Source organism: Pholis gunnellus, assembly GCF_910591455.1.
Source record: "Pholis gunnellus genome assembly, chromosome: 20".
Taxonomy (NCBI): domain Eukaryota; kingdom Metazoa; phylum Chordata; class Actinopteri; order Perciformes; family Pholidae; genus Pholis; species Pholis gunnellus.
The window spans coordinates 4,359,194-4,385,200 of NC_136547.1; the positions used below are offsets into that span (position 1 = coordinate 4,359,194).

General features: G+C 43.9%; 1 protein-coding gene across 19 annotated transcripts in view; it reads left to right on the plus strand.

Moving 5' to 3' along the window:
* svila (supervillin a) overlaps positions 1 to 26,007 on the plus strand; it is a 79,973-nt gene that overhangs the window by 6,199 nt on the left and 47,767 nt on the right. For 10 of the 19 annotated variants that reach the window (XM_079181918.1, XM_079181929.1, XM_079181931.1 and 7 more), the window contains exon 1: positions 24,299 to 24,639. In XM_079181918.1, coding sequence (XP_079038044.1) covers positions 24,582 to 24,639 — 58 coding nt within the window. In that variant the 5' untranslated portion in view covers positions 24,299 to 24,581. Of the gene's footprint in view, positions 1 to 1,717; positions 1,778 to 7,844; positions 7,976 to 12,063; positions 12,229 to 24,298; positions 24,640 to 26,007 lie in introns of those variants that run through there. The other 9 variants (XM_079181928.1, XM_079181920.1, XM_079181922.1 and 6 more) reach the window with 4 other exon arrangements.

Consider the following 26,007-nt stretch of genomic DNA (forward strand, 5'->3'; position numbering starts at 1 on the left):
TTCAGATGGGTCTGATGGGTCCGCTGCCTCCCACAGAGGAGGAGGAGGAGGAGGAACGGGGGGGGGGGGGGGGGGCTGGGAATCTATTGGAAGCAGATGCTCAGTGAGTGAGTGAGTCGTGGCTCAGTGCTGCGCATGAAACCAGAGTCCACCTGTAACATGCATGTGGCTTTTGTCTCTCAGCGTTTGCTGATTAGCTGACGGATGTTGGAAGTATGGCTTGGCTGGCATGACATCAAAACGGGGGGGGGGGGGGGGGGGACCATGTAAAACAGGAATGATTTATAGGTCTATAATCCTTAAAACAACCCCGCCTCTTGTGTGTACCGCCAGTAAGTCAATTCAAAAGAAAAAAACACTTTGCGGCCAAGAGTCGATTTGAAGTTAAACTCTGTATATTTTAAAGAAAACAAAAGGAAAATCTCTGATTTGGAGCAACGGAGACAGTGAAGATATAAAGCCTGTTAGCCTGGAACAGCGTGCCGTTTAGTGGCTGTGTGACCTTTTGGCTCTGCGGCCCCCATATTGTGTGTTCCAGCTCACTAGTTTGTGAAAACAAGCCCCTTCTTTAAGACCTCCCAAAATGCTTTTTTAAGAGCATGTGTGAGGCTCAGATGGTCTACATCAGTCTGGATTTGAATCTGATTCAGCATCTTTTGTTAGTGATTTAAATCCTCTCATCGGCCTCTATTGGCAGATAGAAGGAACTGCGCCGAGATTCAGATTCACTCTGTTGAGCGAGTGAAAGAGCTCGGGGATTTGAGAATTACGCATATGTCAACATTTAGTGAAGTGATCACCAACTCACTGCTGGTATCGATATATGCAAACCCGGTTCTAATTATTACGTGCAATGTAAGAGTGAAAATTATTGCTTGTTGCCACTTTATTATCATTCTTGATACTATTGGGCAATATGGATAAAGTTCCTCTATCATAGTACACAGAGTTTTGTGATATGGATATACTATCAGGACACATTCCTGTGTCCAGGGACCCGTTGACTCATGGCTATGTGGAGAAACAAATGATATTGTATCATATTTGATACTCTAATATTTACAGTTGTTTATGTGGCATTTATTCATTACAGCAAATAAACAATGTAACTATTGATAATGTACAGTTTATTATTGGCAAGAACTTGGGCTTTAAATATGAGTTGTAACGCATTTTACTCATTTTAAATCATAAAGATTTTTTGTGTGTGCATAATCCATTTAATTAAATACACACAAATTAAGGTGCAAAAATCTAACAAAAAATCGAATAAATCGCACAAGCTGGAGCACCCAGAAATATTAAAAGGGGATAGCTGCTGTGGTATGAATGGTATATATTTTCATATCGCCCACCCATACATTTTCAGAAGGGGGGGGGGGGGCATTCTCCTCACAACTTTATTGCTACAGGGCCACTAGGTTGTGTATGGTGGGTATAGTTGCTGATCTAGGTCACAGAGACAATGCTGCGCTGTTGTCCAGTAATTCACAGGCAGTTGATGTGCGAATCACTCTTGTAAAGGTTTGCTTCACTCATTCAGTTCTTTTTTGTTTTATGTGAAAATAATCAGCAGTAGATGTCGACTCACTTCTCTCCACCCAGTCAGAAAGTATCAGAGTTTTGCTGATTGATTCCTTAAGAAAATAAACCAGTGGACTGGTGTGACTCCCTGACACGCTGTGCTGACTACGTCCATCATCTTTTTTGTTTTCAGGACCAGGTGGCATTCAGGGACCCTGGAACGTCTCAATTCTTCCGTCTTAATGGTCATCTTGTAAGTACATCAGCTGAGTGCCTTTGCTCCTCTCATAAAAACACATTCTTCTCTTTGAGTTTCTTGGGACACAAAGACGCATTACCTGCAGCCAAGAGGACACGGTGTGCATTACTGAGCAGCGTGGCCCCTGATCCCAGTAGGAAGGGAGGGAACGGACTTTTCCTGTCCTGGGGTCAGCCAGACATGAGCCGACCTCTCTGTTCCACTGGTTCACTTCCACCAGTCACTGGTAACCATTTGTCAGTGACATCATGTGTTGCTATGATGAGGTGAATCAACAGTCCCTGCTTGTATTGACAATGCAAAACTCCTCGCCATGGTAACCGCTTATGTTCAGTGCGTGTTTTTTGCGTTTTATAGATATTATGGTTTTTGATTCGACATCAGTTATTTATTTTAGTAGTTTTGGACTTCTTAGTCTGGTTTTGGTAGTATTACTTTAAGCAAATGTTTACTTAAAGTTAAGGCTCCATTCTACTTTTAGTATTTTTAAGAGAGGTCGTATATTTTTATGATATAATAAAGAAACCTCTGATCATAAAGTCTTTTTAGAAATAGTTTTATCCACTTTCAGTGCTTTGTAAAATAGCCAGCAATGTCCTATCAAGAAACAGTCAATAGTCGTACAAAGATACTTTATCTATATTTTATTTGTTTACAACAGTTTTTAGAAACTCACCGGGTTTATTCATTAGTTCCCTGAACTTGCCAGGTTGCACATTTAATAACAAAAGCCGCTGCTCAAAGCTGTTATTGGTGTCCGACGGTGCTCCAATGGGGCTGCCCAATGCATGTTAATGTTCTTTGGGTGAAATTATAGAAGTACGATGCTCAAAATACCGTTTTGTGTTGTCTTTAAAGGAACAGTTTGACATTTTTGGATATACACATAATCCTAAGAGTTGGTTGAGAAGATCAAAACCCGTCAATAACTACAGCGGTGAAAGAAGTTCTGAAATCCTTTCAGTAAAAGTACCAATATGACAATGTACAGATGATATTACAAATCATAGATACACATTTAAAATCCTACTGAAGTAAATGTACAGAAGGCGTTAAATAAAAAATATCAAAAGTATCTTTAACTGTGTAATGTAACTAGTAACCATAGCTGTCAAATACATCTAGAGGAATAAACGGTATCAAGTTGCACGTTCTGTGCATTGACTGTATATAAGAAGGTTCTTTATTGTCATGTGCACAACAATTACAGAGAAGCAGTGGTGGGCGATGAAAATCATCTCAGGCTCCCTCCACCAATGCTCATTAATTATGTATAAAAAGAACATCACTCAAGCAAAAAAAAGAGAATCTTAAAACATAAAATAGTGTAGCGCTTAAAATATACAGTGAAATATACATACATGAAATATAAAATGAAATGCAGTGGAGTAGACGCCATAATGTAGCATAGAATGTAAAGTGCAAGTACGTCAAAATGTACTCTTTAAATGCAGTTTACTTTTCCATCAATAGTTACCAAGAGAGCTAGAACTAGGTGTCGCTTGGCTTTGGCTTAGCTTAGCTTAGCCTAAAGTCTGCAAACAGGAGGGCACAGCTAGCCTGGCTCTGTCCTAAGTTCTGAAATATACCTACAAGCACCTCAGATGAACATATTCATGCCAAAACCAAAAGGTCAGCTTCAGTAGCTACTACAACAGCCAGGCTAGCCGTTTCCTCCTGCCTCCTGTCTTTATGCTGAGCTAAGCTATGCTAACTAGCGCTCTGCTCTGGCGCCCTAATTAATGCGCAGCTATGAGAGTGGTATCAATGTACCCATTCAGCTCTCAACAAGAAAAGCCAATAGACATATTCCCAAACTGCCAATCTCTTTCTTTAACAATGGAGTGGCCTCTCAGCATTGAAGCATCAACGTTTCCCCACAAAGCCCCCCGTCAGATGTTTCTATAGCGCGTTATGTCATCATGCCGCCGGCATCGTGGACGGGCTTTTCTCAGATTTGGTGCGGGTATATATCGAGCATCGATGATGTGGGCTGCAGTCCACACTGATAACACAGTCCTCTAATATTAATAATCCAACACCCTCACTGGCACGGATGCACACACCTTCCGCTGTGTGTGATGTATGTCTTTCTAGATGCTAGAAAGATTAGACCTCAGCAGCTGTTGTGTTGACACAATAAGCAGTGTGTTGCCAAGTACACACACACACACACACACACACACACACACACACACACACACACACACACACACACACACACACACACACACACACACACACACACACACACACACACACACACACACACACACACACAAAGGCTTGAGTGGCCCAATTGTGTCAGGAAGTGAGTGGTAGAGTGCATTGCGTGCTTTAGCTGAGACCCTGATGGATTTGATCCACTCACCGACATGTTTATTCCTACTTCACAAACTAATATTGTCACAGCAAGAAGCCAGATTCTGGTCCAGGTCGGCCTGTATTATTATTATTTTTTTTTAGTATTTATAATCATAATAATATTGGCATTTCTGAAAGAAAGGAGGGGTGGGTTAGACCCTGGACAACCAAAGTAAACCCACTCGGGTGACTCTTTTTTTTGGGTCGTTCAGAGCTCTTTTGTGACGTGTGTTTGATTGACATCCCCCTCGCTTTCTTGTTGGTTTTGGCGGGACTAATCACACCTTTATTGTCCTAACCATTATCATATTGTTGTGAATAGGAAAAGGAATACCGTTGGCATGGGACGTAAAGTAACATGTTCCAGGGTTTTGCAGTATTTAATGTAATCTCAGCTTTCTGGTGATAGAGCTTTTTTAACAAAACCCCAGCTCAGTCACACTTCTTCTTCGGAGAAAACAAATGTGTAAACAGTAAAAATGTTCCCCCATTCACACACATTAAATATCCATCACATGTGTGACCTCTCAAACTGAAGTTGTAGAACACTTCCACCAAAGCGATTCTTTTTCCCTTTGGCCCCAAAAAGGAAAAAACTCAGACTAAAACTGTTTTGTGTAACATAAATTGAGGCTTTTTTCATATCCCTCCAATCATCCTCAACCATCCAGCCAAACTGTTGTCTGTTTCTTACCAATGGACTGCTTTTTATTTTTTTTAACAATGTTGTCATGTTCCCCAATCACAGCAAAGGGAGTCATTTCAAACTGGTAATCCTATTTCTGTTCCCACAACTTTCACAGTTTCACTTCGATTTACGTATTTAAATATCTAAACTGTACCCTTCTACTTTCAAACCACCATGAAGGCTCTGTTGATTATAAGATGCTCGTTGTGTTATCTTCAACAGATTTATTGTGCCAGAGAGTGAGTACATCGTTACCATAACGATATGAAATGATGACCAAAACTACAAAAAGCTTCCCGCTCTTTGCCCAAACTGTAATTTACTCCTGAACCCCTCTGAACCCCTCATGACTCAAGACATCACCGAATCCACTCACATTGTTCCTTCCACAAATAAGAGTCATATGTGTGCTGCGTGTCTGCTGCACATACTTATAAGCTAACAATTGTCGACAGTTACCCATCGATCTAACTGTGAAGTGCGTTTTTCCTACGTCCCGCCTTGCATGCGTCAGTGAAGGATTCACAGTCGGGGGTCTCGGAATGAGTTGGACGTGACTCATGCTGAAACAGGATAGTTCACAATGACTCAAACAGGGGTTGCTAATAGGCTGTAGTGTCATCTGATCGGCAGCACTCATGCTATCAGTCGCACTGGGTTTAATCATCCAGTAGAAAAGTATCTGTTTCGCCCGTGTCTAATCTCAATAACAGACCCTGACGCAGCCCAGCGTGTGAGGTCATCCTGGAGTGCAAAAGTCTGACTATGTGAACACACACACACACACACACACACACACACACACACACACACACACACACACACACACACACACACACACACACACACACACACACACACACACACACACACACACACACACACACACACACACACACACACACACACACACCTACACCTGGTGCTGCTTGTCATTGTCCCTGGTCCGATGCCACGCTGGAGCTAAGAGCCTGCTGCCTTTTATGGTCAAGCATGCGGACAGAACGGCCGGGGATGGTAGGAGTTGCGCGGCTGTGGGTGTGTACACAATATTTGCATACACACCCACGGCCGCATAATCCTACCATGTGCAAGAGGAGTACACAAGGAGCACTTTTACGCTTCAGGGGACCATGTCAAAGCCTGATTTAGGCTACATATGGTCTGTAAACATGGCAATATTAATCCGTCACGGAGCTGAAAGAGCCCCGTATTGTATCTTTAGTTGGTCTTTGGCCCTTTTTTCGGCAACATATTTGTGCCACATATACTCACTCTGTTCCTGGAGGGTTACCTTGGGCCTCGCTCTACTCAGGACCGTTGTCGGGCTTGACGCGATAAACCGCTTCGTTTGCATGTTTTCCAACACAATAATGACTGAAATGCTCTTGAAAGTGTTCTTATGGTCCTTCACTGCTACATCTGATATGTCACTGTTCTTCTACAGCACTGTATTAAAGGTTTCTCCCTGACCACAACTATTGACCTTCAGCCTTTCACCAACAAGGAAGTCCTCTAACTTCCTGTCTACACTGGCAGTGGGAATGTGTCGCGTTGTGTAGATGGCTTGTGATCACCTTTTCCTGCATTTCACTTCTGTTAGTAGCCAGCAATAGCATCAATCTGTAAAAGCTTACAGTGAATTTAGGTTTTTCAGGATGTCCTGAAAGCTGCACTCATCAACATTTTATTTTTGTCTCAACAATGAATCAAATAAGTGTGCAATGCAAAAGGGTTATCTCGGAAATACCTGAGTCATGGATAGTTAAACTTCCCCCTCAGCACTACACAACTACACATTGTTTTGGTAGCTCCTCATCAACCCTGTTCACAGCAGTAGCTGGGTCCAGCAAATAAAAAAAGCTCTGGGAAAACCTGCTATGTGGCAACATTCTGCCTTCCCTGTGAGTTATGTAAACAAATGCATCGTTGACAGAAAAACTAAAGTTTGTAGGCTGCAGAATCGACTGCAGCATGTCATGTGACAGAAGACTCCATAGTCTTAACTACTCCTATTAGCAACCACCTGCACTATCATGCTCTCAGGAACACAACACCAAGTTCATGCTGTTGTTGCCACTATGTGTTTTAATGCAGCTTCAGTGTGTTTTGTAAATTACGCGTATATTTGAAAGCAGACTTTAGGAGCCACGAACTTTCATTTATCTGCTAGTAGTTTCAGTAGAGCGCTCTAGCGGTCCATTGGGTAATGGCTCCTCTCTATTTATTTTTTTCTCCCAGGTTGATAAATAACCATGGAGCCTTGGAAGTATGTGGTCAAAAAAAGTTTGAACTTTCAGGATACAGATTAGTATAGGTCATGCTCCATCGCCTTTTATCTCAGCATTTAGAATATTGCTTGCAGACACTTTAAATTAGACCGACTTGACGGCTGACTATGAGAAACTGAAGACAGATATATATCGCAGCGCCAGCTCGGTCTGTTTGACCTCCGACCTGGAGGAAAACTATCCCTCAAACTCTCAGAGTGATGCAGCACCGCCGCTCATCTGCCGCGGGAACTGGAATAATGTTTGTGTTGTATGTTCGGCCATGTGGGAGAGTTGTTCCCCTTTTGCCTTCCGAGCCGTTGCTTCTTCTGGTTTACTGTCCCTCTGTTGGACTCATCAGGGCCGCTGGAAAGAATAAAAAGGAATCCCCCCCCCCCCCCTCCTATCTCTGCTGGGTGACTCGGCCCAACTCTCCCCCCCCCTGCCCTCCCACTACTTCGTCCTCATTAGGACAAATTCCCATCGTCATAATGTCCGTCAGTGCTGTCAGACACACTCCAGGTGTACGTCTCCCCCTCGTGATAAATCCTTGGCTGGGATCCCGGTTGACCCTCCCCCAGATGCCAGGCCGACTCCCTCCGACTGCCTTAACGGGCCAACGCCAGTGTCGCCCACAAAACCCACCCCTGTGGTTTTGTGGGCCGTGGCTACTGGTGAGCCCTCCAGTCTGGTCATGTGACTCCTAGTCCTTTCCAGTCCTAACCCTCTGGCTGTCTCACTCGTCCTCTCTACTATGTCCTCGGCATCTCCTCCCCCTGCTGCTGCTGCTTCTCCAGTTGTTCCGACCGTGGTTACTGACTTGGACTGGAGATAATCTGCTCTAGAAGTAACGTCGGGAAGCTATGAAAGGTACGGTCCCTTCCTCATCTTCAATTTGCTGTCTCTGCTCTCTACAGCGGATGTGTCCGCTCATTAATGCGCTCTGAAAGCCTATTCATCCGCCCGCAGTCTGGGTGGCAGGATTTGGCGGAAGAAAAGGGGGTTCTGGTTTGTGTAACGGCAAGTGGTAGACGAGAGGTGGAATAATGTGAGGAGACTGGAAAAGCACCTGCACCTCTACTCCCTCCTACCTGTTTTATTGTCTCATGTTCCCCTCTCTTGTTGTTCCTGGCTTCAATCACACCCGTGCACCCTCTTCTACTCCCCATCGCTTTTCTACTTTCCCTCACCCGCTGACCTCTTTGTCTGCCCTCTCCGAAGCTCTTATCTGCTCTATTTGTGGCTGCAGAACGACACCTCGACCGTGTGTGTTTTCTAAAAAAGGTGCTTGTGGGTGACCCTTCCTCTCGGTGTGTGTGTGTGTGTGTGTGTGTGTGTGTGTGTGTGTGTGTGTGTGTGTGTGTGTGTGTGTGTGTGTGTGTGTGTGTGTGTGTGTGTGTGTGTGTGTGTGTGTGTGTGTGTGTGTGTGTGTGTGTGTGTGTGTGTGTGTGTGGTGCTGATGTGCCCCCTGCATCACAGGTGGAAAGAGGTTATGTTTGGCAAGAGGAAGAGGCTTTGATCCGAACCGCCGTGGCACATCTGGATGCTTACGGTGCAGTCTGGGAGAGCACAGCTTTGGTGAATGTTTTTTTTTGGGGGGCTTTTGCTGCTTAGCTAAAGCTCGCCCATTTCCCTTTTTTTATTTGATTAATTTAAGGGTTGCAGGAGAACATATAGTGTCTGCTGCTTTGAATGCTTTTTTGCAAAAGGATTAAGCAGTTATTTTACTTCGGTTGCATTGCTTGTACTTTTTTTAATAAGCAATGCAACCATTAATTACTTTTTATTCATGGGTTATTTTGAATCCACTATTGGTGTCCTCTCTTTTCCCCCGTCTGTTTGAAGTGTCGCGAAAAACCAATAACAGACTTTTATTGCGTCTCCGTTTAATTGGCGCCGTCGGTTCATCGTGCTCAGGGCGCCGTGTCACGGAACGGTCCCGGTCGGGTCTGAATCCGTTCTCTCTCTCAGAGACTCCTCCATGCCCTGCGTTCATGGGTGTACAGAATAATCCTTTCAACCAAAAGCTGCTGAGTGTGAGCTCCGCCTGCATGGCCGACTCATCAAAGTGAGGCAGTGAAGGAGCGGGGAGAGGGGTTTTAATAGTACGCATATTTCCAGTTTTTCCTGTTGTGGTCCGTCTGCAACTGTTTATGGAAAAACAGGAGGCGAACTCTTTCGCCCTCAGTTGTCTTGTGCTGTGCTGACAGCTCAGTGTGGTCGGGAGGCATGTTGGCAATCAACATCCAGCTCTTGCCAAACGACGGGGCTAAATTTAAATCACGTTCACTCCGACCTTTCCCCGCTGGCTTTGGGGTAGAACTAATGTTTCTCCTCTGCTAATTGGCCCGGGAGCGGCTGAACCCCGTTGCTTTCAAAAGCCTAATTCAAAGCACAAAGGCCCTGCTGAAGAACCTCACGGGCCCGGCCCCCGTGGCCAGGCCTGCTCTCACAAACCAGCTCAAATGAATCATTTTTAAAGGCTTTACCTATTTACACAGCCATAAACAAATCTGTTGGTGTGAACTCTTGAAGAATAAGGTGGTGTTAGGACTTACGAAGCCAACAAAGCGGATCAGAGGCCACTGAGGTGAACATTAGGGTTGTGCCTGGTTGCCGACACTAGATGGTGCTCTTTGCTGTGATGCTCAAAAGCACAGTAGAAGTCAGTGTTTATCTCTGACAGTGAGTTAGTGCCAGTTAATATGAGTCTGTAGACTAATATCCGTAAGAAAACCCCCAAACATTAAAAGAGAAATCTCTGCCTCGTCCTTTATGTCCCTCTCTTCCCTTGTCCCTCTGCTTGGCAGTGTCCCAGTGTCCTCTTCTTTGCCCAGTGTGTCCTTTTGTTAGGTGGCCAGCTGAAACAGAGCCCCGTCCTTATCTTTGGGCCTTTTGTTTGTTTGTGTGTGTGTGTGTGTGTGTGTGTGTGAGATTCCCTTCCTTCCTCTCCATCTGTCCGGTGTCCCTCACTGTGCTTTTGAACCCCAAATGTGTAGTGCAGCATGATGAATGAGATGTTTGTCTGCCTGTTGAACTAAGTACCTTCATGTCACTGTTTAGCACTAGTAGACTTTGTCTGCTTTGATGTCCACAGAGAAAGGATTACACCCTGCATGCCTCAAGTCAGACTGAGCCATTGTTTTTAGTTTTTTTTACTACGATGCTCTAGTGTCTCTGCTGCTACTTCCTTTTGGTGGACCTTGTCCCATGGGCTACGAGTCCCCAGCTAGTAACAGGTCTAACATTTCATTTAATACACCAAACGCTGGTGGAATAAAAGACCTCATATGGTGGAAGCAACATAAACTGGGTGTTTACTGTTGGCAATTTGTTTTTGGGTTGTCCATCCATCCAGTCCATTCTTGTGAACAAGATATTTCAGGAATGCCTTCAGGGACTTTCTTTAAATTCAGCACAAAACGTCCACCAGGACTCAAGGACCAAGTGATACGATTTTGATGGAAGGTTAAAGGTCAAGGTCACTGTGATCTCATGTCAGTCCCGTTCTTGTGATACCTCTGGAAGGCCTTGAACAAATTTCTTCAAATGTGGCACAAGCGTCCACCTGGACCCGAGGACAAACTGATTTATATTATGGTGCTCAAAGGTCACCCTGACCTCACAAAACACGTTTTGGCCATAACTAAAAAAATGTTATGCTACAATTTCACACTGTCTAATGGGATGAAGTGGTGACATTTTTGGACGGACGTGGACGTACACTGCAACGTGACTGCTTGGTAGACAACCGCAAGGTCTCGATTCTAGTTCAGATTATGAAACTGACAGTTCATAGCAAATGTTAGAACTGACTCAATAAAGGAAATATGACAAACACTTCACAGTTATTGTTTGTCAAATGTCAAAGGGTCTGTCTGTGATTGGATCACAGTTTGTTTATGTTGGGTTGTTATGAGGGATTACTGGGTTTCCGGCTGATTTGACCCCAGAGACCGGTAGACGTCTAGTTCGGAGAGATTGAGTGCTATCGAAACCTTTAATATGGAGGCCCTTAAATGGGTTTTCCCACTGGATTCAATTTCCATGTAAACAAGTTGTATTACAACTTAACCATGTAAGGGACACTCCACGTATTTCACACAGCTTACTGATCATGCAGAGTCTTATGTCTGTGTTTCTCAGGGGGGGAGCTTTCTTACGTTTTAGAAAACAACCCGAGCGATGTCGTCATAGGTATTTCAGTTAGCGCTTGGAGACTGCAAATTGTTAACTTACAGCCTGCGTTACAAACTGGGCATGTGGGGTGTGAAAAATCGTGGGTGGAGGAAGTCCAACGAAAGCTGTCATTTCTAATGTAGGGTTGCAACTCATTGTAACCTTCCATGAATAGTTATTTATGTATTTAAATAACGTAACAAGTAGCCCAGGTTTTATTTTGAGATTTGCTCTGTAGTTTTATTTACATCCAAACACGTTTTGTACTTGAAACAAGCAAACAACTGTCATTATAGGACAGATTATCACATTTTTAATTGACCAACTCTTTGATGATAGACTTTGTGACCATATCTGTTGAATTAGGACAGATCTAAAATAGCCGTGGTTGTCTGTACCTAAAGGCCAGAATATTCAGGAGAACTTGGACTGTTCAATGACCGTTAACTTCACCAAACCTTTTTGTTGATATACATCCATCAATTACAGCGTTTGAAGATGACAACATTTTTAAGGCCATCTTCCTTCAGCTCTGTCTTCCCCCTGCCCCCAGTTTGATTGACCTCATGAGACCACTTGTCACTGTCGTCATTTGAGTGATTTGGCCCCCGACGCAGTGGGAAAGCACCATTCTAAATTTACCAACCGCCCACCCCGCCCCTCGGGTTCATGCCTGCCGTGGACCTAGCCACAACACATGCGCCCCCCAAAGGAAGGTTGTAGATAGAAAGTGGGTGGGGGGTGGTGGGTGTGAGCTGGCCGGGGCCCGTGGACCAGTCTATCTTTATGTCCCAGTAGTCCTGTCCCATAAGCCTCCAGAGCTCTGACCTTCCCAGGGACTGTGGAACCAGTAAGACTCTGACTTTAAGCTGACTTTCTAACTGTAACCACCTGAAACACTCGAGACTCCATGGCTCTCTGAGAAGACACCCAACGTGAAGAAGGTATGTGGCTTTCATGTGATGACCAATTGAATGACTTTGGTGGTGAAACATTTTTCTTTTATGGTCATCACAGATATTTGCTGGTTTTAGGATCGATGCCAATACAGGGAGATTCCTAATGTTTAGGATATATACGGTTTACCTTTTTCTTTAATTGTGCGTTTGCAAGAAAATCCATTCTGTCTTGCACATTTAACCGTTTCTGATGCGACGATGAGATCCATGCTGGATTCTGCGTTTTTGACCTAGAAGCAGCTCTGCAACAAATCCCAGCAAACCTTCCCTGTGTCAGTAATTCATTACATGTTCAGATTCTGTTAAATATGTGAAACTTCCGATCTCACTGGAAGTGATCCTCTGGATATCCGTACCGCCATGAAGAGTATTTATCTGTGTAAATGTGAGTCGAGGAAATGATCGGTCCGCTGTGAGATTTCGACTCGACTGAGCTCCGCCATGTGTGACTCATTCAGCGGTGAGTGACTGGCTGGTGAGACTACAGTTGTTCATTGTGCTGCACCTGCTCTCACTCTGTCAGGGCATGCAGACAGAAATAGTGCTGCCCAACGGGGCAACACACACCAAACAAGTTTTTCCATTTATATAGCCCTATCTTTACTCATGTCTTTATTTGAGCACTATGCTCAACACCCAACAATCAAAACCTATGTTGTGATATAGCTACCGCCTCCAATTAATGGGAGAAAACTTCTTTTTCTTCTTCTTCTTCTTTTTTTTAAAAATGTTTTAAACCTGTGATTGATTGTCAAGAAATGTAATTCTGATATCCTTGTATGCATCATTTAAATCGTGATCCCTGAGCGATCAGGTTTATTTTTGCCATCCGCTCCAAATATACACGAGCCCTAGTTCACAGTGACTTAATTGGCTGAGGTCTGATCTGATTTCCAGCGTGGGAGGAGATGTTGTCTGCCGTCTCTGGCTGCGTCACTGTCTCTTTCCTCAGCTGTCGGTGGTGCTGTCAGACTATCGTGGGGGGTGGTTGAGAGGAAGTGCGCTGTGTTGTGTCTGGGTCCGGGTAATCATTTTGAGCGTTTCATTTTCCTTTTGGGGCCTCTAATGGCTTATTCGCCTGTCAAGATGGGAGAGTTTGTTCCTGTTACTTTAACAGGAACTGCTCCATCAAAGGACACACACGCATACAGAAAGACCTACAGCAGTGTGTTTGGGGACGACGGGGACAAACAGTTCAGCCTGTATGCGGATTAATGTCTCACTGACAGAAGCACCATGACTGAACATGTCTCATACGGCTGTTAAGAGCCTTATTTTAGCCGGCAGCCCCCCCCTTGTCAACAGCCATGGATTACCAAACAGGCTGGACAATAGGGCCTGGGCTGACCCAAGACCTTTTTTGTTTACTGTTCTGTCGCCATAGCTGGACTTGCAGTGTGTCTCAGCTCCGTTTGCTCTGTAGTAGACTCCACTTCCTGTTCATTTGATCCTTTTTGTCAGACTCAACTGGCACTATAGTTCAAGATGTGATGTGGGGTTTTTTTTGGTTACATTTTGACCTAGAACGTTAGAAAATGTTGTGAATGCCCATCACAATTTTTCGGAATCAAAGATTGCGTCTTCGAATTGACTGTGTTCTCCAATCAGCAATGCCCAAGGCTTGTCTGGTTGCGGTCATTTTATTGATTGATTAAAATATATCAGGGCTTCAGCCTCACACACCCAAGTGTCACCATACGAATATGAGTCCAGCTCTCCTTTTAGCTCTGTATGTTGGATGATATTGATTAGCGCTGCTTGAAATCAAGTAACCATATACTAACTGATTAGTATGCTAGCATAGGAGAACTGGTTTGGTTTTGGGGCCTCTGGGCTGACCAACAGCTGAAAACCAAAGATATTCAATTCACAGTGATACTGTATCAAACAAAAGAAAATGGTCACAATGGAGAAGGTGTAACCAGCAAATGATTGACACGAGTTACAGTTAGGGTAGTGACTTCTGTCTACTGTAACTCGATCCTTGTCCACCAGTCTGCCTCCTCCAGATGAGGTCAAAGTGTCACTATCTAGGGACCCTCACGGACCCTCTCTAGGCTTTATGTAGCAGCCAAAGTCTCGCAGGAGGCTTAGTCCCGGTGGTCTCACATGGTGGGTCTTAAGTGCATATTTACACCTCCATGACTGCTTTTTCCTTTTTTATTTTAAACCCACCAGCCAGCCCCAGTTTGAAATCTAATTAGTGGTGATTCATGATGAGCTACTAATAGCACGTGGGACTTTGAGCTGAGGTCTCTGCCCTTGGCGTTAACCTCAGACTTGATCTCTGACACAAGCTGCTGTGGCAGAGGTGCATCACAGACCGCAAGCATTCATGATTTTGTTACAGTTTAACACCCATGAAAGATACAAAGAAAGTGACGCAAATACATGCATTAAAAAAAAATTGCAATCATTTCTCTCATCATTGGAGACGCCATATGCTTTACACTCTCAGAATCCGTTGGTATTGACCACATGTCATGTTGTCTTCATACCAATATTAAAATAATAAGCATTTTCTCCAAACACAGATGTGGCATTGGAACACAGCAGCCACTGTGGATTGCTGAATTTTGCATGGAGTCTGGCTGAGGTGCTGGATTGGTTTTTAGAAGATGATGAATCCGCTGGAAGAAGAGGACAATTAGTGAGAGAGAACAGATCGTCTCTGGCGAAGTAATGCGACCGCACAGTACCGCCAGCCGTGTGTTGACAATCTGTCAGCAAGTCTTTGCTGTGAGAAGCTGTGGAAAGGAGGGATCATTTGGTGAAAAAGATATCATGGGAAAATCTGCAAATTTTAGCTGGCACCATAAATGATCGTGAAACACTAGTCTTTATGTAACTGGTGCTAAGTCACCCTTAGTTTTATGTAAATCTGTCAAATTCAGTCAACATGTAGTTAATCTTGAATGCACTATGTGCAGTGGTAAAGCCATATTCTACTTTATTTAAAAAAAATTCACCATGGGCCATTTAAATAACAGCAAGCCGTAGTTTTGGCCACCCTATAGCTACGCCATTGATTGAGCATGTAGCAGACCTGCACAGAGCTCATAGTTCACTGAGTTCCCAGGCTCTTACTCAGGAGAAAGGTGTATCCTGCCAGGCACCGATCACTGCAGCTCAATTTGGTTCAGCCCGCCAATGGCGGCGTCCACTCGGCTGGCTCACCTCGCACTGCGACGACTCTGGAGGGGAAACGAGAGATACAAGCTTTCCAGCACTGACTCGCGCTCTCTCTCTCTCCATCCTCTCAAGTTTTTCCCATCCTCCAGGATGACAGTTCTTGGGAAGGTGTCCTCTGCGCTCAGGGATGGAAACAAATTCCCTGGCAAGTGCGATCGACGAAGATGTCTGGTGCCGTAGCTCTGTCTTACCGACCAGATGTGCTGTGTGTCTCACTGAAGCTCGCACATGTGTTTATTCAACAGCTGAAGACTGACTTGTGCGTGTGTTTCCCAGGGCACCGTTTGAATTGGATAGTGTCGACGCATGTCTCGGTATCTCAGGTGCACCATGCGCCTCAAGGGTGTCGTCGTTAAGAAACAGATGGCGCTTTATGGATTTAAATAGTAACAAATTAATCGTGTAATTACGGGTGTAGAAAGTGTACAGCCCACTCACTTTAGTATCGTACTTATTTAGGGGCAGGAAAGTTTTTTTTTTTTTTTTTATTCCCATGGATAATTGGCCAGAAGTGGACAACTTGACTTCAGCTGTACTGCAGTGACCTGCAATGTTCTAGCAGGAAGCAAATGGCAGGTTTTGGTGTCTGCTTCCTAGAGTTCAAAAGGTGTCAAGTACGAAATTCATGATTGCATTGATCGTCACAGATCGGTGATCCATAACAGTGTAGGAATATCTGTGGGTGGAATTTAGAGCTGATGGATTTTGATTTAGCAATTATTTCTGAAGTGATATTGCTATTGCGACATGATGTGTGATATTGATCATTTTTACATCATTATTCTCATTTTCATATTAAAATGGTTTAGGTTTGATTTTTGTGGTGGTCTGAAATAATAAATGTTTTATTAACTGTACAATACGTACGGCAGGATGTTTTTTGCAGCACCACAATATTTAAATGACCCTTTCATTTGTCCTTTAACAAAGACTCTGCCTTCTGCTATTTGAAAATTGCGCCATAGGCCACCACCTTAATCCTTCCATTAATCTAACGGAGGTATAGCTGATGGCCAGGGCCAAATTTAAGCTCTCTGATAGGCCTCGAGGCACACATTGCTGGACCTCTTGGCGCTCTTCACTTAAAGTCAGTCTCCTACTTAAGTGTGTGTGTGTGTGTGTGTGTGTGTGTGTGTGTGTGTGTGTGTGTGTGTGTGTGTGTGTGTGTGTGTGTGTGTGTGTGTGTGTGTGTGTGTGTGTGTGTGTGTGTGTGTGTGTGTGTGTGTGTGTGTGTGTGTGTGTGTATTTCTGTGTGTATTTCTGTGTGTGTGTGTATTTCTGGGTGTTAATACACCGTACTATTGCCAGAGAAGGTCATCGTTGTTGCTGTGTATCTATTTGCAGTGCGACTGTAAAGTTTCAAAGACTTAAGACAAGGAAGTTGATAATGAGGTTGGAGACTCTGGTTCAGGAGTGTCTCTTGAAGTTTAAGGATTTTCATATCTGACCTAAGAGGCCCTGCAGCTTACAGGGTGCCACTAAAGGAACATATGCACAGTGATATGTAAGGTAGCAGGACAGATTGGCAGGAAGAATCATTCTGATAAATGGTTCCATTTTGTGTCCTGGTTGCAAGATTGTAAAATATCTGAATTTGTTTAACATTTCATTTTTTCCCAATTATTACAGTTATTGATATTTTCACATAACATGAAAACGTATATGTATATTTGTATACAACAACATTGTTGCCTTTTAAGTTGTGGTCCATTTCGTGGTCACGCTTTTTACCAACGAACCAAGAGGACTAAATATGGAGGCATATGGGCTGATGGGTACCTCATTCATTGGACAGTTTTGATGACATCATGGACCCATGTGGGGAGGGCCAATCCCGGGGATTGACAGCAGGTCATACAGCACTTTACTGTCCCACTTGTATTGATTTATCTTCTGTGGCGGTCAGCAATATCAATCAATAGTGAGAAGAAGACATGTTCGTTTAAAGAAATACATTTATTTTTTGATTTTGGGGTTAATTAACTGTCCCTTTTTAAACGAGTTTGACCGCTCTCATATTTCATCAGTTCCTCAATTTGGAATGAGGAACTTCCAAAGTTCATGGAGTAGAACACACGCTGGACCCACCTTTGGTTTAACCACTTACCAAATCAACATTCAACAGCTGCCAATAGTTGCATATCAACAAACACTTCGACTACCCTCAACACTTCAACTGACTTTTCAACTGCTTTTACCGATCAGTCTTCATAACTATACAGGACATCACTTTCTCAACAGTTTCCTTGACAAGTATATGGCTTCTGTAAATACAACTGTATTCATGCTGAAATCTCATAACCGCTGTCACACACAACCCTGCAGTTGGTCTGCTTCGGGTTTGCGCCACAAACAGCCGGATCAAAACCCACCTGTCAAGCGGTGGTTTAGATGACAGTGATCACTAAATGCCTTTTTAATGCAAGCGACCCAAACAGGTCACACTAGAGTTCCTTTTAACCTCTAAGCCTATTTTCAGGCCTCTGCTCGAAAATGTCATACCCATACTTAAAGGGGCTTATCTCTCTAACTACAAGGTCTATTTGAATAATTTCAATGGAATTATAACACTAACACTTGTGATAGTTTGTTAATATGTTTACATATCAGTGTATATGTTACTGGTTAATGCTGAATGAATATAACACACAGCTCAAATTGAAAATGTTCAGGTTCGCCTGGAAAATAATGCAGCAGTAAACTCTCCACAATCATAGCACAACATGTCAGCAGTCCTAATTAAAAAATAATTGGCTTTGACAAAGTGAAGCAGGCCAAGTTGATAGAGGTTGGAGTACAGAGTTCATGCCAGGTCAAGCCAAAATTCATAATTTTGGAACCAGGTTTCCAGCTGTTCTATTCTAATTTTATATAACTATATATTTCACTTGTGTTATCACTAATATGGTTCAATATATCTAATACAGCAGTTTGGCATCATTTCGAAAAAATGTTGACCCCTCAGGGGCCTGATTTATGTGATTCTTTTCGTCGCTCCCTGTGTGTGTATTGACAGTTTTCGAAGCCTATGATTGGTTGATTTGCACATGTGATACGTCTTAGAATGCGGAAATGAGTTTAGATTGCAGTGGGCCGGTCAGTCAGGTGATTGACAGACTTTTTAGCCACTAAAACTCCAAAAGAGTTGCGCAACAGACGTCGAAATGATTTGCTGAAAAGTAAAAGGAGGACTATCTATGCATAAATGCCTGGATTATCTCTATTTTACTCTCAAACGAAAGAGAGGGACCGGCGCATATGTAGTGAAAGGATTTAAGTGGATTTACAGAGTTTTTCGCCCAGAAAATCAGCTCAAGGTACGATGCGTTTCAAGTTTTTAGCTCTGTGGTTTGGTTGTGCTTGTGTGTGTTCCACGGTGTAACGTTTGAATGGTTTGAAGGAGAGAAATATGGAAGATATCTGCGGATTCAGGGTGGAATTCTCCTGCTTGTTAAGCTATCGTTCGGCCATGACGGTCTCTTTTTTTGTGATGATATCTGCATTCGGAGTGGGTAGCTCGCTGTAGCTCGCCGAAAAATGCGTGGTATTGTGCTAGAACTTGGTAGTTTATATATTACTTTGTGTATAATTGTGTTTTGAGTGAGTAAAATGACTTTTTTTGTATTTTGTCTCAGAATCTCGTCGTTAAGTAGGTATATAGCATGTGGGTAAAATTCATTATATTCGTTTCGGAAAAGTGATTTATATGACGTTCTTCTTCGCAAAATACTCTCGTGACGCCCAATTGGGCTTTGGTTCAGTAAGTGAATTTGATGCCGGATTCAAATTCAATGTCGAACCACTTTTCATGTGACATGTTGCAAAGAACATTTTATTTCTTAACGTGGCATACTTAACAAGGGGCACATAGAGGAATCTGTTTGCTTCATACTGAAATCCCATCATGCCTAGTACTAAGACATCAAACAGCTTTGCAAATGGGGTTTTAGCCTCAGCTTTCCTCCCTCTAACTCCCTTTATGTGTGCATATAAATATCTTTACCTTTCCCTCTCTGCCCCCCGTCCACCATCTGAATTTATGGCCATGCTGCTGAGGCTCAGGCTCCGTTATGTGCCTGCAGAGACGGCAGGGCCGTGCGCGCTGGATCCCTTCCGCCACTCTTCTCACCAGACAGGACGGATATCTTTCCTAGGGGACGACATAAATCTGTACTTTATTTCTAAGATGGCTGTGAAAGCGCCCGGAGCAGGAGACGAGCCCTGGTATTGCTTATTTCTCTCCTCGCCCTGTCTCTCGCTCTTAATGTTCACTCTCATCTGAAAGATTTTCCGAGCGCGAAGGTGATGCGGCCATTAAGCACTTCACTTCTCTCAGAGCAGACCTGTCGGGATGCCTCCGCGCGCTTGAGGTCACTCCAAGTGCAAACACGGACTGTCTGGAAGTGTTTATCTAATAATGACCCACTGACTGGCTACACATGTGAGCTTGTCCAGGCCGAAATGGCGTCCATTCTGAAAGAGCAGCCGACTGAACATCTGGGGGGATGATTAGTGGAGAGGTTCTGTTATTATGACGTTAAACATAACCGAGGCTGTTTAATTTCAAAAACCTGAAGTGGCTTTCTTGTAGTGTCGGTTTACCAATACATCAGCCTGATACTGACATTGTAATCATAATTAACATTTTATCAACAAATTAACATTTCAACTGACGTGATTGCGGTAACCTCTGTCAAGTTCGGCAGTCTTTTTAGAGGCTAGATCTATAAAGAACTTTGTGTTCTCGTAAACAATTTAATCATAAACACATTGGTTTTATAGATATAAGTGGTCATGACGAGACAAAAAGTCACACCCACAGAGACGGGGTCCGTGTTTAAAGTCGGGTTGGTTGGGTTGCTGACACGCACTGGAGGACAGAGCGCCCTGGTCGCCACCTACACCCCTAGCATTTCAGTGCTTATATACAAACTGACAATTCAACTGTCTACAGGGCTTAAAAAGTGAAAGAAAAATGTTAAATGGCTTTGAGAGATTCCACTTGAACTGCCTTCAGTGCTTGTGTGTCAACTGACATTTCAGTTGCTTTCAGGGCTTAGGCATCGACTGACATTTGAATTGCTTGCGTCCCTTGTACTTGTGCTAAAAGTTCAACTCTTTTCAGCTCTTGCTCTTCAGTTGGTGACTTTCTGTACAAACTGACAACTCAACTGCCTTGAACTTTAAGGTCAAACCTCAACTCCTTTTTAACGCTTACACTTGATTGACACTAAGACAGGAAAACACTAGAGGGTTAGGTAGATAAGAAAGACCTGTGATGCCTAGAGTTAATTGATTTCTCTTTTATTTGAGTATATTGTTATCTTACATTTATTCAACTTCTTTATAGTGTTTACACCTGCCAATTTTCTGCATAGACATGCACTAGATAGGCACTCCCTTCTTCAGAAAATTGAGCTTTTTCTAGTTGTCCGAATGTCTTGTCTGGAGAGTCCTGACCCTCAGGGGTTTGTAAACCATCAAATCAACTGAATCTGACAAGAATGCACACATTTGTTGCTGTTGTCCTGGTTTCATTGTTGGAGTAACATGGTATTTCAGACAGAAAGAACAAAACAAAAGCTTGGGGCTAGCACTGAATGCCTCCATGTTTTGGCATGAAAATGTCACCACGAAGGCCTTTTGAACATCAGCACAAATTATTGTCAACTGTCTGTTTCAATTAAAAACATATTGTTAGTCCTATGTTCTTCAAAACCTGTAAGGGTCACAGTGTAGCTTAAATGGCTATATAGGTTTCCTGGGAGATATCTGTTTCACTACTTTGTCAAGTTTTGCAGTGCGGCAGTAGAGATCGCTAAAATGTTCATTCTCACTGACCTTTGATCCAGTTTCTGGTCTCCTCGCTGTCATTCCTCAAACCATTCTGCACCGGTTTATGGTCGCTGTGTGAGCATTTGAAGAAGCAAACTTAAATCAGTTCCCACAGAGTTTTCTAAACAAAGCAGATAGGCCACTTACGGGAAGGTTTGTCCCTGAATAAGATTGATTGGATTTAAAGGGTTATGAATTGATAATATTTTTTTTAAACTCTTCATCACAGCCAAACTCTGCCGTTTTTACTAAACTTCCACCATTTAAGTTTATTTGCATGATGAAAATCCGAGCATGCTCTTGACGTCGACACTGGTCTTCCTTGGTATGTTTTAAGTGCAACTTGCTGTTTCACTTTTTGGCTGTGATGGGGAGCAAAAGTAAGTCCTCTTAATGCAGGACTGCATACGCTCACATTCCTCACACCTGCAGCAGCGTACTTACTAATCAGCACTCAATGTGAACGGCGAGTAAATACCATTTCCTCTAAGTCCTCCTGTGCACTTTTTAGCTTCCGTACACGCGTCTTTGTTTATGTGCCTGTTTTACTATCTGAATAAATCCCATAATCCCCCACAAAGATTAGAGAACAAGAGGAGTGTTGCATCATGGCGGCGACCTGTAAGGTCTTGCCCGTCCTTGCTAATAACAGGGTGGAAGCTGTCGGGCGGTTTTGTAGGTCTGATGTCATCCCTGAAGCGGATGAGTCAAAGAAACAAACATTACATGCAAGTCAGACGGCCAGATGGTGGTAGGAGCAGCGGTGATGATGATGGCTTTACATCATCGGTGATTTGTATTTGATGCCGTTAAAGGTGCTTCGCAGAGCAGTTTGGCATTGTGAAACAGTCACCGCACTCTGGTGTAGTTGGAATAGAAGTCACATGTTCATGGACTCTTTCTCTTGAAAACTGCAAAATGGTAGCTGCTTGAGGGCAGATAATAAAAAAAATAGTATTATATTACAAATGTGTCACGTAATGAACAGAATTACTGTTACAAGTAACCGAAGATGGAGTCCAGGCCCCGAGTATACTTTTTTAGTTGCACGTTTAAGCTCTATAAACAGTTGAGTCATCATATAGCACCCTAAACGAAGAGATGTGCACTCTAAATAGTCAGTTGTTTTGTACCCTAAGCTGTGGCAGCAAAATGTTCATTTTGATTAAAGGAAAATGCGGCTCTATTGGGAAACGTGTTCTGAGTTTAAACCTTTAGTTGAATTGTCCGTTTGAATGTGAACGCTCAAACTAGTTGAATTGAGTTGAACAGTCGAAACTGAAAGCAGTTAAACTGTCGCCTGAAGTGTGAGATGTTAAAAGCAGTGACGTGTCAGTTGGTAATGGAAGCGCTGAAAGCAGCTGAGTTTGTTCAAAGTTGAATGCTAGTTGAACTACGTTGAGTGATGATTGAGGTTAAGATGACACCGAAGCACTTTGTTCCGTTTGACGCTAATCTCATTAGTTTACTTGTTTCCGTTGAAAACTACTCCGACTTGCATTCACCCCCAGATCAATTCCAAATGATGATTAACAGATGCTCTTTACTGTATTATTTCATTACTTTATGGAACACCTGCTGGCAGTACGTTTGATGAATTACAGTCCGTCTTACCCCTGAAGACCTGTGCTGAAAATACCAGTTTAATAGTTGCGTGCAGGTAACTTCCCCCCCCCCCAACCCCAGTGTGAATTGACATGTTTGTGATGAGTGTGTGTCACAAGCTGAGCCAGATGAGCTCATCTCAGAGAACGGTCCAAACGGTTTCGACACACCTGTGTGGCCCTTTTTTTGGCCCATTTGCGTGGTTTCGACGAACGTTACGATGTGAAAAGCCTGGTCTGTGACGGTGTGACAGCCTGGATTACATTTACAAGAAGTTTCGAAGAAATGCACAGAGATCCGTGCTTACCTGAGAATCTCATCACGGGGGGGGGGGGGGGGGGGGAATAGCATTCTCAGGCTTCCCTGTCCATGCTGTCTAGCTCTGCTTTGTGTGGATGCCCCGCATGCTCGGCGGTGACAGCTTTCTGCCCTGTGTGCTGCAGAAAGATAAGACGCCTCTCACTGTTATTCACCAAGCAGCGTCTGTAAAGCGGCGTTTGGCTCAGCCCCCCCCCTGCCATGCCTCCCTCGGCACATCGATAAGCACGTCATCGTCACATTGATGCATAGGTGTTGAGTGCCTTTGTCTTGGCGTTGACTCACAGCCTAATCACACTAAAACAAACGCACACTGTGACTTGCGGGGAGTACGAGTTTGTGTGTGCTTTGAGACACTTCTGATGAGAGCGTTAAAAGGAGAATCTTTGGACTGTCAATAAATCAACCTAACCGTCGCCCCTTGGGCCTCTTTTCAGCTGCTCTAGGAAGAACCGCGGCGTTAAGCGCAATGATGGCATTACACCAAGTGGACGTATAGCACGTTCTCTGTCTCTCCGTCTTCCTCTTCCCTAACTCTTGTCTCACCATTTCTCTATCTGTCTGCCTGGGTGCTGTTCCTTTTATTTTGTCCCCGCTGAGAGATGACTGGAATGTCTCATCTGGCTGAGAGGGTCATTTTAACTTTCTGCTCTTCCCCTGCTCACTTCTTTTTTTTTTTTCACTCCCATCCACCCTTGCCTGTGCGCTCTCTTCTCCCCCCCTCCTCCTCTGACGCTATGCACCGGTTTCTTTGGCATCCCGCTCGTGTGCGTGAGCCAAGAGCAAGGCAGCACTCTTCCCGGGACACTCTTCCTAACCGTCTCTTTCTCTTTCTCTCTCACACTCACACACACAAATACTCCTCTTCTCTGTGCTTGTGAGGCTCATTCTAAAGCGCGCAGGGACCCTTTGCTCCAATCTGTAGCGAGGGGATGGGGCCTAATTTGCTTGCCTCAGCTAATGAGCTTAGCCCGCGCTGAGCAGCTTTCAGCCCCAGGTTGTGGTAGTGGGCACTTGGTTAGCCCTTAGCGGCTAGTTAGAGGAACCGGAGCGGTGGTGGGTGGGGGGTGGGGGGTGGCGGCATCGCAGAAGAGCTGCAGCCACAGCTTCACCACTCCTCCGTTTTTCTGCCAGGACCACCTTTACTTGCACCGACACTGCGGCTGGGACGCCTCTCTCTGCTCTCTCCACTCCCTCCCTCCCTCCTATGCCTCTATCTCTAACTCTACCTGACTCCCCTCTGTCTGTCCCAGAGCACTGACAAACTGCTTTTGTAGCTGCATCACCTCTTAGGCAGCTGACCCTCTCCCTTTCTCTCTCTCTCTCTCTCTTTCCATCGCTTTTCCTTCTTTTTTGGTCTTTCCCTCTCCCCTGACTTTGTTGCCAACATGTATCGGAACCCGTGGATCTCGAATTACCTGACTCATGTCAAGTTTTGCAGCCAAGGTAAGAGAAGAGACTCGGGGCTCTGCAACTTCGGTGCATGTGCGAGCTCAGGCTGAGAGCTCGGGGACAGGGTTACTCCGGTTGCGGAGCTGGGAATCTGGGCTCTGAGAAGTTGGCAGGCAACAAACTGCAGACTCCCTTCCTCTCTGCTCACTGTCCTGCCTTCTAGCCAGCTGTCCTTTGCACTGCAGCTGTAGCCTCCAAGGACACTACGTAGCAGAGATAAGGGACTCTAACGGTGCAGGGGGCTGTTCTAGGGAAGAAGCTATTTCTATAGGCTTCACAGCCAATTGGACTCGCATGACGTATTATTAGGCTTTACCATTGTGGCTGGATAACAAACATTTACATTCTGAATCTCTTATCAACCTATATTTACTCTCATCACTATTATAAAATACATGAATTGTCTGAATGTCAAATAACTAAACCTCCAATGATATCTAAAGTTTTAACCAGCCAGTCAGCCCAAAGTTAAAGGACCAAGTGTCACCGGCATTTTAAATGGCAACATTTAGCATTTTATTGATTTAAATGAAATTGCGAGGTCAAAGTAAATCTGTATTTGTTTTCTTCTCCTTTTGGCATAGAGTTTAACTTTGGGGAACTTTGACATTCAAATTTGCGCACTTGACCAGTAGCAAGCCTTCTTGACTGAGCACTGACCTTCTGAGGGAGCAGAGGGTCCAAAACATAGAACTTATTGTAGCTTATTAGCTGTGTTGCACCATCCACTTCTAATGAACCTACTCTGAGTACAAGCTGCTGTGCAGTTTAAGGAGCGTTTAAGACTGGAATGAGAATAATTTGTAGAACAAATGTGTCTCTTGAATATATTGTGTGAACATAAATTGACATTGGCTAACAAGCTGTTAACGAGCAGTTAGAAAGCTAGCTAGTTTGCAGCAATTCTGGTTAGAGAACAGCTCAGTGCAGAGAATATCAAAAGAAGGTTGGAAGTCTCTAGTTTCTGACAAGCGTTAATATGTTCTGTGCTAGCATGTTGCTAGCTAGCAGTTCGCCAACTACAGTAGCACTGTGTAGTCACTTGGGCTGTCCACTAACACTCGTACGATTTTGTTGGCTAATTGATTCGTTGAGTTAGTCGACAGATCTGTAAAACTGAGTTTCTCGCCATCTTGGTTTTTGGCCGTTGCCATAGTGATTTTTTGCGATCAGTGAAGGGAAGTGACCATGTTTGGAGTGACATCGTATACGACTGGTAGCGAAAGCGACCTGTTATTTACAAAGTAGCCCCACCCTAAAGCATACTCTGCTTTATGGTCTGTTTGACTCTAAATGGACCATAATTTACTAAATGAACATCATGCTGTATTGAAGAAGACTTGAAACTAGACCTTGAAACTA